General features: G+C 38.3%; 1 protein-coding gene across 4 annotated transcripts in view; it reads left to right on the top strand.

The window, feature by feature from the left end:
- LOC117289388 (protein jagged-1b-like) overlaps window positions 1–12268 on the top strand; it is a 51277-nt gene that overhangs the window by 10291 nt on the left and 28718 nt on the right. For all 4 annotated transcript variants that reach the window (XR_004518941.1, XM_033770503.1, XM_033770494.1 and 1 more), the window contains exons 4-7: window positions 3676–3930; window positions 4286–4346; window positions 5859–5989; window positions 12116–12235. Coding sequence is in view for 3 of the 4 variants with exons in the window: in XM_033770503.1 (XP_033626394.1) it covers window positions 3676–3930; window positions 4286–4346; window positions 5859–5989; window positions 12116–12235 (567 nt within the window). In the remaining variant the exon portion in view is untranslated. The remainder of the gene's footprint in view (window positions 1–3675; window positions 3931–4285; window positions 4347–5858; window positions 5990–12115; window positions 12236–12268) is intronic.

Below are 12268 nucleotides of genomic sequence, written 5' to 3'. Positions count from 1 at the left end.
TTTTTAAACATACTATAATGTTTTTTGTATTATCAGTGTCCATTCATTCTTGACAAAATTAGGAAGAGAGCCTGCTATCATTTCAACTTTGACAACTTAGTTCAATTAAAATAAATCATTGTCATTCAACTCACTGCCTTTGAAACATATCAAGTATTAAATTTAAGATTTAAAGAGGCATTTGTGGTTTTATTAACGATGAAAGTTCACTTTGTGATTCATGCATGTGAGTTTACTGTTCATCAGCTAGAATAAGTACTTTCAGTGAGACATTTATGATGCCAAGAAGTACAGCTCTGTTATCTCTAATAAGTCATGACCAGTAAATACTGGAATCGCCTCCAGTCAATCCACCATAAATTCTTGAATCTCTGGGCTTGAAATTCCCCCGCTGAGTGATTTATAAATTCTTACTGCATCTTTAAGTGGATCATTATCCAAACTTCTTTGTGAGGAGTGAAAAGAAGAAGATGAAAGTGATAGTTTATGACCGCTGTATCAGAGCCAATTCCCCAACTACTGTAAAATGTCTGTATTATCTGGTACTGGACACATTCCCTGGAATCTTAGCAGCTGTTTCCAAATGGCTGCAACAAACTCTTAAATTCCCACACTTTTTTCATTTTTCCTTTCTGAAATAATTTACGAGTGTACCTAACCCATGGGTTGGACTCTCGTTTGCTCGGCTTGTGTCAGAAACAAAAGATACAACGGGTTGGCTTGTTCTCCCCCGACCATGCCCCGACTGGCGCGGACTGGAGAGTACTTGTCCTGCTTTGAACAGGTTCAAATTTCATCCCCTGTTTCAATTTACGACTGATATTTCTGTGTTAGTAGAAAAAAAAGGATCATTGTTTTCATAGTGGAACTTGCATTGGTGTCAAAACGAAGGATTTAGAGGTACAAATGACACGCTTTACACTATGGGCTAATATTGCTTGATGTGTGAGATTTGAAGATTAGCAGGGTTTAGGCAGTGAAAAGAGGTCACAATCATGCTACCATAGGGTGAGCATTGGGATTATCGCAGATGGTGCAGTGTTTTGTCATGAAAAATATATAAAAGTAATAGAATTTACAGCTGAACTAAAGTAGGTTTTATGTTTTCAGGTTTGCTTTTGGATTTTTTTTACTTTGGATTTCCTTTTTTACTGATAACAAAATGTTGATTGTCGCAGCTGTTTCTGCAGCCGTCACTGTGTGATTGTTTGCACAACTCTCAAGCAAACTAGTCCTAAGAGTACTCACCCAGGTAGCTGTGCCATTGTGCCCAACATTTGTTCAAATTGAGTCAGATCTTCAGCTTGGATGACCTCGTCAATTGGTTCAGGTCGTTCGATAGTTGTCTGCAATGTTTACTGATGAACAACACAGATCATGTGGGAAACTAGTCTTAAACTGCATGCGTAGCTTAACGCTACAGGCAAAAATTAGAAAGGTTAATGCAAACATATTATTGTACCACAACACGTACCACCATTAATAACAAGACTTGGGTATGTTTTAACTGATGTAACAATTGTTTCAGGGATAACAAGTATTATTACACCATGATTTAAGAGTAAACCTAAAATGGTGGTATTTTTTTTTTTTTTTTTTTATGGGGCGGGGTGGGGGTGGGGGTTGGGGGTTTCAAACCCAATGTTGATATAAATTTTACAGTATTGGAAGTTGTTTTAAAACTCTTATGTGTAGTTGCTAGGTAAAAGTCATGTTTAATAGAAACTAGAGGATTATAATTAATATTTTCTCTTGCAAAAACCCCATTTTAATACTAGGATCATTGGAAGTCTCTTTGATTTTCTAGCAAACAACCAACATTATGTGTTGAATCTTTCAATGGAAAATTGTTGTCACTGCATGCCACAATGAAAATAAGCATAGTCTAAGAAACCAATTAGCCAACAATTTATACAAACAAATCTTTAAAGAAATTATTTGGTAAGGTAGCATTCAACCAAAACGGTTAATTAAAAGTTTTTGTAGATATCTATTTGATAAAGATTTTGTATAAGAAAGACTAGTAAATACATTTATTGTTGGTTGAAGAGTATACCATTTTTTATATTTAAGTTTTCTGTTGCAAATATTGGCATTTACTCTGAACTATTAAGGCCCCTTATCCTTAACTCCTATATAAAATTAAATACAGAAAGCTGATGCACTCCAATAGTTTTGTAAATGGAAACTTCATCTTGCTCAAGCTGTGGAATGAAAGTTTGTTGAATCCAAGTTCCTGTCGGCAATATCAGCTTACTATATCATCTTGCTAGAGCTTTATTGTAATACAATAATACAACCAGACCGCACTAAAGAAATAAACAATTCAACAGAGTGTAAAATGCTTTAAGACACAGTAACAATAGTCTTACTTGACTTGTGTCATTTTAACACGCGCCTGTAGCAGCCACAGCGACAGTCACCAGCGCTAGCGCCAGGGGGGGGGGGGGGGGGGGTACAATAGGCATACCACAGGCAGCTAGGTTCCCCTTTGTTCCAAACTGACCTTGATATTGGATACCTCGGTCAATAATACGCACTAGGCAACCGCGGACTGCCCCGACCCATGGAGCAGCAATGTCCTTATTGATCCTATCTGAATAATTGATAACGTGATGTAGAATTAGCGGAGTTTATGAACAGGACTGAAGTGGGCACTTATAAATTCAGTGTACCATTGTTAATCTCCATCAGAGGGTTTTTAATCTGCCACGTGTGTATTCTCAATGTTTAATTGACATAATCTTCAGAACTTGTGCTGTGGCCGCCTTTCGGCCAAGTTATTGGGATACTCTACAAAATGAATTCCTCTAAAACATTGTGAAACTGGCCACATGGTAGTTTAAGGTGGATTCTATTTATGTCAAAATATGGAGACTACCAACAAAGGGGCTAGACAGATCAGTTGGTATAGCCCTGTCATTGTAATCTACAGACAGTTGCTTCAACACCTGCTTTGTTCGACCCCAAATAATGTAAAATGCCCCCACATTGTACAGAAATCTTAATTTGTTATTTACTATGTGACTATGTGTAGACAAATAAATATAATACAATTTAAAAGATGACAATATTCTTGTGATGGCACCAAAGATACCTCAAATAGAAACTCAACCACTGTAGCCCAAAAGCCAAATTCAACATGTACAACAAGAGGGTGAATTAAACAATCTATTCTTTTCTTGGAATAGAATGTTTAGTGTTAGTGTTTTTTATTCAATTTTATTACTAGTACAGTATTTCAAGCAGTTCTGAATATTAATATCTGTCATCATTCAAAGTGTAACCTGGCATGAAACAAAGATTATTCAGGAGTATCAGAAAAAACACACACAAAGGAAATGAGGTATAATCCTTAGAGCTACTCTAGGCCCACAATTGTTGTTATTTTATTATTATGGACTTTAAAGTGCATAATAATAAAATAACAACAGAAATTGTCTTTGTTCAACCTAAAATGATTAATCATTGTTTTTTATTTGCCGATAGCAGCACAATAACAACATTGTAGAAATCCTAATCTTCAAAATCAACGGAATGATTTGGATGATTTTTGAGGGTTTAGGTTTGTTCCTACAGTAGGGTTTAGGGCTAAGGTTTTATTTGAACAATAAAATAAAGTGTAAATGGTCTTGATGTCGGAGTTTCAATAAATGTTCTGTATTTGACTTTCAGAATCCAGTGGATTAATCGAGCGTTCTTTCCACTCTGGGATCATTGCCCCAGCTTCTTCCTGGACAACTTTGAGACACAATGGTGCTAATGCCAGACTCTTATACAGAATACGGGTCTTGTGTGATCCAAACTTTTTTGACACAACGTGTGTCAAGTTTTGCCGTTCTCGAGATGACACCTTTGGACATTATTCTTGTGATGCGAATGGGGACAAAGTTTGTCATCATGGATGGACTGGGGTGAACTGTCAGACAGGTATGTGGGTTTGGTTCTACAGGTCTTGGGTTCAAATCACAAAGGACTTCCTTTCACTTTCAATTAAAGACTACAAAATGTGACAACATTTTATGTAACGTTTTGTGTTCTTTAATTGAGAGTGAAAGGAACTTATTTGTGATTTGAACCCAAGACGTTTTCATACATTTTTAACAAATTGTTGTCATTGTAATCGTTGTTTGATTTATGTTTTATTTTGACCCACTAATGTACACATTTAACACTTTTGTTTATGGTTCTTTTAATTTATTACGATAACCTTCTATAGAAAATAACAAAAGATTGAAGTTTATATACAGTATCAACCACAACGTCTTTATTTTCTGTGTTAAAGCTATTTGTAAACGAGGCTGTGATTTCATCCATGGATACTGCAATGAACCAGGCGAGTGTCTGTAAGTACAACCTCACCCCCCCCCCCCCCCAACCTAACTTACTCAATAGAATCCATCCCTAGGTTTGGTCTCATTTGAATATAATTCAGAACAGCTACCATTAACACACAATTTCTCAATTTGATATTCTTAAGTTAGGTACTATTTAAAAGGTGTTAGTATAATCTTTGTTCAGATGGTGTTCTGAAATAGTGTTTTGCACATTTGCTACTTGTACAGTTAGGTACTATTTAATAGGTGTAATAGTATAGTGTTTGTTCACATGGTGTTCTTGAATAGTGCTTTGCACTGTTTAACATGTGTGAGAGTGGTGGATCGTGTGAAGTTCTTGTGGATCTAAAAATATCAAGTTAACATTTTCATCTTCATTAGTAATCACATCTTGTATCTCATCTTATTACTGCCAAACCTGCCTGCAACTATCCATGGCCTTGTTTGGTTACTGCTGTCATCAAATATTACATAAGAACACATTAAACACAATGGTCTTTATAAAACAACATTTTATGAAGACCGAACCAGCCAGAAACCAATTTACACTCGCTGTGTACTGTACCATCAGTCAAACACCACTTCACCCCCCCCCCATCAATGATATTCAATTAGTCAGCTAAATCTACCCATATGTTGATAACATTGAATAGGGGTGGTAGCCTGGTAGTTGTCTCGTAAGGGTAATATGTAAATGAAGTCTCGTTCATTATGAGTTTCCTTAACACATGCTGGTGTTTTCTATATTGTCAATATTTGATGATGATTCTTAGGCAATGGTTATAGGTTGGCAGTACAGTAACCTGTGAAACTGCTATAATTATCTAACTTTAATTAAAAAATGAATTATGGAAATATGAATAATTCAAAAGATGATTGCAGAAATTTATTGTCTTAATAACTTACACTACATGCAAAACAAATAGCACAACTCACTTTACAAAATACTATGGTAACCAAGGTGATCAGGTTTTTGTTACAAAAATTATGCCGAAAAGCTTTTCTTCTTAGTGGCTATAACTTCAAGTTGTATAACTATTTTAGAAAAAATTGTTTTTCTGTCCTTTTTTAAGTCATCATTCTACAAGTATTTACAGGTGTGTGATTAACAACATTTTAAAACGTTAAGTTAAGAGCAATACCAATACTAATCAAATCTTCTTACACACTTATTGTTTAACTTTCCATGACTTTAATAATGATTCATTCCTTCGCAAAACATCACAAGTGAAACTAAATCAAATCAGTTATTTTATTATTTTTTTTGCATTGAGGATTTATGGTGTGTGTTTTTTGCTGACTACATAGTTTAGTATCTCATAAAATGATGACCTCTTGCTAAATGATGAAATTATCCTCTCATTATTACCCATAACACACTGACGTCTTTATTGAAATGCTTCACAAATATACACTGCACACATGTTGAATTGACAACCTGGGAAGAAAATACTCAGTCCTAATCCATGCCAATCAAATTGGAATAAAAGAAGTTAATTCTGTTGGATTTATTTGTCACAGGTGTCGCTATGGCTGGCAAGGAGAACTATGTGACCACTGTTCACCTTATCCAGGATGCGTCCATGGCAGCTGCAACTCACCCTGGCAATGTAACTGCCAACAGGAATGGGGTGGTATCTTATGTGATCAAGGTATGTATAGTCAATATATCATGGTCAAGAGACAAGACTCTAGGTCAGTAGGCAAGGTTTAATTGAGTCATAATCGCATCAGGGGAAAAGGATTACTTTATCTCATCATTTGCATTGATTTGCAGGCCTGTATGCTTCATTTTTGAAAGGGCAAGGGCACCAAGGCATCACCAAGGCATCTTCTCCTTGGTAAAGGGCACTCTATGAGGAAATCATAACTGGAGCATTTCAAGTTCCCCTAGGGGGCATGGAGGAAAACGCCTTCGTTGAAGTATCAGACCTTGATGACAGTTGTTTTATACTTTTACCCTTCCCTGGACGGCCTATGCTTGTTTTAATTGTATTGTCTTGCTGACTTGAAAAGCAAGATCAAATAATAATGGATTAGCCCTGGTTCCAGTATGGAATGAAATTATTGTTTGTGTGTACCTGCAGGATTCAAACTGGGTTAACATTAGTGGGCATGCTAAACAATACAGCAGTTTGACATTTGATCTCATGCTAGTGTCATGGGGTTGAAGTTTGGATAAGTTTTTTTTCGCAGGACTTTTGGAGAGCTGAGATATCAAACTTATCACCCTTTTAATGGTTAAAAAGCAAATGAAAGAGATTCATCCTGAACTGAGTTTAAGCCAATTAGTGCAATAAAGTTGTAAAAAAAATTGACAAAAACATCCAATGCAAAATATTAGTAAAACTGTAACCATGAAGAAAGGGATACTAGATCCACTGGGTGTTTCCTATTGAACTCCATATAGGCGCAGAAATGTTTGTTGCTACAAAGACTAACCAAGGTTTGAATCATTATTGGGACTAGCCCGCTAGAAAGCCCTACGTATAAAATGCTGCAAGTGTAGCGTTTTGTACAGGGGAGGGTTAAAGTGGCCGGGCAGGGTCACAATACAAATCACTGTGGCAAACCACCCATCCAAAGTTAAGACGAATCTTAATGCTTTGTGAAATCGTATACTTGTCCGTCTTTTGTCCGCTTCGGCATTATTTGTCGATCCCATCCATATTTCCAGTTTCCAGCGGGTCCCAATAGTGGTTCTTTCCCAGTCCCGTTTATATCCCGCTTCGTTGATTTTGTTCCTGTTCAGTTTATTATTTACCTGTCCTGTATCGTTTCCAAGTCCCTTTTCTTTTTTCCCCCTCACCAGCCCCGTTCATTTTTTCCCCAAACTCCCTGACCCACCGTGTGCCCCTTCCCTACCCCGTCCCATATCTAACCCAAGCCTCCGTGCCTCCCCCGTCCCCCGATCCCCTGCATTGGCATTGTTCTTTGCTTGCCACTGTTTGCCCATAACTCATATTTTCCAGTTTCGCGCGGGTCCCGTTTGTGGTTCTTTCCCGTTTCATGGGCTTCATTCCCCCCATTTAGTTCAATATTTTTCTGTCCCATGTCCCATATCATGATAGTTCCTTTTGTTTTTTCAATCCATACCCCAGCCCTGTTCATTTTCCCTGTCTTTTTATGTTTGCTGTTCCCCCGTCTCCCGTTCCACAGACGTACCACTTTGTGCCCCTTCATCCTGTCCCCGTCCCAAGTGTAACCCGTGCCTCCTTCCCGTCATCCCGCCCGTAAATTGTTCTTTGTATTTTTTGCCGGCCCATAACTTTCACCCAGGTGGTTCTCCGTTTCGTGTATTTTTCTTCTCTGTCCAGTTTATTTTTTCCCCGTCCAACGACCCTTTTTCTTTTCCCCTTTCCATATTATTTTCCCAGCCCTTTAACTATGTTCCCTTCATTTTTTGCCGTTTCCCCGCCCCATTGCAACAGACGTACCACACTGCATGCCCCTTCCTTCACAACGTGCTCTAATAACCCCCACCAGCCTTCGACCTGTCGGGGCGTCGTGCCTCGATCCCATGCATTGTTCTTTACTGTATGTACGCGCGAAGTTACTGGACGCTCGCGCTGTGACTATGACATCACAAAGGACGCCTGCCCTCAATCCCAAAGTTACTACACGCTCGCGCTTTGACTGTGACGTCACAAACAACACATGCCCCCAACCCACGGGTACCCCGAAACCCAAAGTTACTGCACGCTCGCGCTTTGACTGTGACGTCACAAACAACACATGCCCCAACCCACAGGTACCCCAAAATTGACCCCAGGACGCATCATTTTAGCAGGGTGCGGACACCACTTGACGTGAAAACAACATGGCAGCGCCCTAAAACAACAATGGCGGCGCCCATGCGATTTAAGCGCTATTATAGTATAGATGCATACAGGTACCTCAATTTAAAATTCTGGCTTAAATCCAATTTAAACAGTCACTCTCAATTTCAATTCAATTCACAAGAACTTTTGAAATCTTGTTTCCTGAACTTTTTTGTTAAACTGGCTGCTTAGTGATCTTTTTGCTAAAATGATTTATTATAAACATTTGAGTTTCATCATTTCCCAGAAGTTAACCTTTACAAACATACCTCTTCTTAGTTAATATAAAACCTTAAGAAATACTTTTCTATCGCTTTAATTCAATTTGTGATGGATTTGACTCCAAACCTAAATTCTAGCACTGCTGGTTTTCATCTGCAATATAAAGAAGATTCCTAAAGCCATACCTCATGCAGGTTTACCAAATAGATGTTACTTTATTGACAAGGACATGTCTGGCTCAACAATAACAATGATCCATTTAGTGACTCAACAATGCAATAAAATGGACAAGATTGAGTAAGACTGAATTATTGAGGCATTATTTTATCATGGCTGAACAAACTCTTACACTAGGATTAGTTTATGGTAGAAGAGAGCTCTAAGAGTGGGTTGGTATTGTTGATAAATACAAATATGTACCCGAAAGGGATTTAGCTATGGATTAAAGACACTGGACACTATTGGTAATTGTCAAAGAGCAGTCTTCTCACTTGGTGGGTCTCTGATGAAAGAGAGCTCTAAGAGTGGGTTGGTATTGTTGATAAATCAAACTTGTACCCTTGAAGGAGACACTTATATAATAGATTCTCATCACTTTAGGAGTATTTGGTGTTTTGGATGGGTTATTAAGAGATTGTTGACGAGCAACCTGTGCACCCTACAGGGTGAGTCAAAAAGACTCTTGAGTCAAGAAGGATTGGTAATGTCTTTCAAAATGAACAAATGACACTCAACAGTTTAGTACCGATAAGGCATATATTTAACAAGCAATTTGCTTATTAGAAGGAACCCAAGCAATCTGCTTATTAGAAGGAACCCAAGCAATCTGCTTATTAGAAGGAACCCAAGCAATCTGCTTATTAGAAGGAACCCAAGCAATTTGCTTATTAGAAGGGACCCAAGCAATCTGCTTATTAGAAGGAACCCAAGCAATCTGCTTATTAGAAGGAACCCAAGCAATCTGCTTATTAGAAGGAACCCAAGCAATTTGCTTATTAGAAGGAACCCAAGCAATTTGCTTATTAGAAGGGACCCAAGCAATCTGCTTATTAGAAGGAACCCAAGCAATCTGCTTATTAGAAGGAACCCAAGCAATCTGCTTATTAGAAGGAACCCAAGCAATCTGCTTATTAGAAGGAACCCAAGCAATTTGCTTATTAGAAGGAACCCAAGCAATTTGCTTATTAGAAGGGACCCAAGCAATTTGCTTATTAGAAGGAACCCAAGCAATCTGCTTATTAGAAGGAACCCAAGCAATTTGCTTATTAGAAGGGACCCAAGCAATTTGCTTATTAGAAGGAACCCAAGCAATTTGCTTATTAGAAGGAACCCAAGCAATCTGCTCATTAGAAGGAACCCAAGCAATCTGCTTATTAGAAGGAACCCAAGCAATCTGCTTATTAGAAGGAACCCAAGCAATCTGCTTATTAGAAGGAACCCAAGCAATCTGCTTATTAGAAGGAACCCAAGCAATCTGCTTATTAGAAGGAACCCAAGCAATCTGCTTATTAGAAGGAACCCAAGCAATCTGCTTATTAGAAGGAACCCAAGCAATCTGCTTATTAGAAGGAACCCAAGCAATCTGCTCATTAGAAGGAACCCAAGCAATCTGCTTATTAGAAGGAACCCAATCAATCTGCTTATTAGAAGGAACCCAAGCAATTTGCTTATTAGAAGGAACCCAAGCAATCTGCTCATTAGAAGGAACCCAAGCAATCTGCTCATTAGAAGGAACCCAAGCAATCTGCTTATTAGAAGGAACCCAAGCAATTTGGTTATTAGAAGGAACCCAAGCAATTTGCTTATTAGAAGGGACCCAAGCAATTTGCTTATTAGAAGGAACCCAAGCAATCTGCTTATTAGAAGGAACCCAAGCAATTTGCTTATTAGAAGGGACCCAAGCAATTTGCTTATTAGAAGGAACCCAAGCAATTTGCTTATTAGAAGGAACCCAAGCAATCTGCTCATTAGAAGGAACCCAAGCAATCTGCTTATTAGAAGGAACCCAAGCAATCTGCTTATTAGAAGGAACCCAAGCAATCTGCTTATTAGAAGGAACCCAATCAATCTGCTTATTAGAAGGAACCCAAGCAATCTGCTTATTAGAAGGAACCCAAGCAATCTGCTTATTAGAAGGAACCCAAGCAATCTGCTTATTAGAAGGAACCCAAGCAATCTGCTCATTAGAAGGAACCCAAGCAATCTGCTTATTAGAAGGAACCCAAGCAATCTGCTTATTAGAAGGAACCCAAGCAATCTGCTCATGAAGAAACCCAAGCAATCTGCTTATTAGAAGGAACCCAAGCAATCTGCTTATTAGAAGGAACCCAAGCAATTTGCTTATTAGAAGGAACCCAAGCAATCTGCTCATTAGAAGGAACCCAAGCAATCTGCTCATTAGAAGGAACCCAAGCAATCTGCTTATTAGAAGGGACCCAAGCAATTTGCTTATTAGAAGGAACCCAAGCAATCTGCTTATTAGAAGGAACCCAAGCAATTTGCTTATTAGAAGGAACCCAAGCAATTTGCTTATTAGAAGGAACCCAAGCAATCTGCTCATTAGAAGGAACCCAAGCAATCTGCTCATTAGAAGGGACCCAAGCAATCTGCTTATTAGAAGGGACCCAAGCAATTTGCTTATTAGAAGGAACCCAAGCAATTTGCTTATTAGAAGGAACCCAAGCAATCTGCTTATTAGAAGGGACCCAAGCAATTTGCTTATTAGAAGGAACCCAAGCAATTTGCTTATTAGAAGGAACCCAAGCAATCTGCTCTTTAGAAGGAACCCAAGCAATCTGCTTATTAGAAGGAACCCAAGCAATCTGCTTATTAGAAGGAACCCAAGCAATCTGCTCATTAGAAGGAACCCAAGCAATCTGCTTATTAGAAGGAACCCAAGCAATTTGCTTATTAGAAGGAACCCAAGCAATCTGCTCATTAGAAGGAACCCAAGCAATCTGCTCATTAGAAGGAACCCAAGCAATCTGCTTATTAGAAGGGACCCAAGCAATTTGCTTATTAGAAGGAACCCAAGCAATTTGCTTATTAGAAGGAACCCAAGCAATCTGCTCTTTAGAAGGAACCCAAGCAATCTGCTCTTTAGAAGGAACCCAGGCAATTTGCTTATTAGAAGGAACCCAAGCAATCTGCTCATTAGAAGGAACCCAAGCAATCTGCTCATTAGAAGGAACCCAAGCAATCTGCTTATTAGAAGGGAAAAAATGAAAGAAATAGATCATTCCTAGTCATTATCTATTTTAATAAAGGTACTCATTTTGCAAGCTATCCACGGAATGACTTTTTTTATACCCTTTGCTACTTACTCATATGTTTAGATCCAGTCAAGCATTAACATTCCATGGACAGCTACAAACATGAGTGTTCAGTAACACAGGCATAACTTCTCTGAGAAATGATCAATTTGTTCCATTCTTTTTTTCAGATAAGTAGAAAAGAATGCTTGTTTGATATGTACTTCACTGGGGTTTTGAATGTCAGTTGTTATTATGTTTTTATATCATAAATCTTGGTCCACTTAATTGTTGCTGACACTGTATTGGTTGCTGGTGCTGCATACTTCTAAGGAGTTCAAATAATGTGTTGAATGTGTAAGGTCCAGTGAACAGGCGCAGTGCTTGGCTACTTGCTGGAATAAATGTCTTTTCTCATTAATATAACATTGATTTAGAGAAGATACTGAAAGCGGTTTCTCCTTTGATTTTCCCATTTCTTAAGATTACAATGTTTGCGGCAGACATGAGCCATGTTTAAATGGTGCAGTGTGTACAAACAGTGGACCTAATGATTATACATGCCAGTGTCAACCTGGGTTCAATGGAAGGAACTGTGAGCAAGGTAAGGAGTCAGCCATCTTGTTTTTTGTTTGTC

This window comes from Asterias rubens, chromosome 1, assembly GCF_902459465.1.
Source record: "Asterias rubens chromosome 1, eAstRub1.3, whole genome shotgun sequence".
In the NCBI taxonomy this organism is placed as follows: domain Eukaryota; kingdom Metazoa; phylum Echinodermata; class Asteroidea; order Forcipulatida; family Asteriidae; genus Asterias; species Asterias rubens.
Note: the sequence above shows the minus strand (reverse complement) of the source record. Positions and strands in the feature narration are given on the sequence as shown.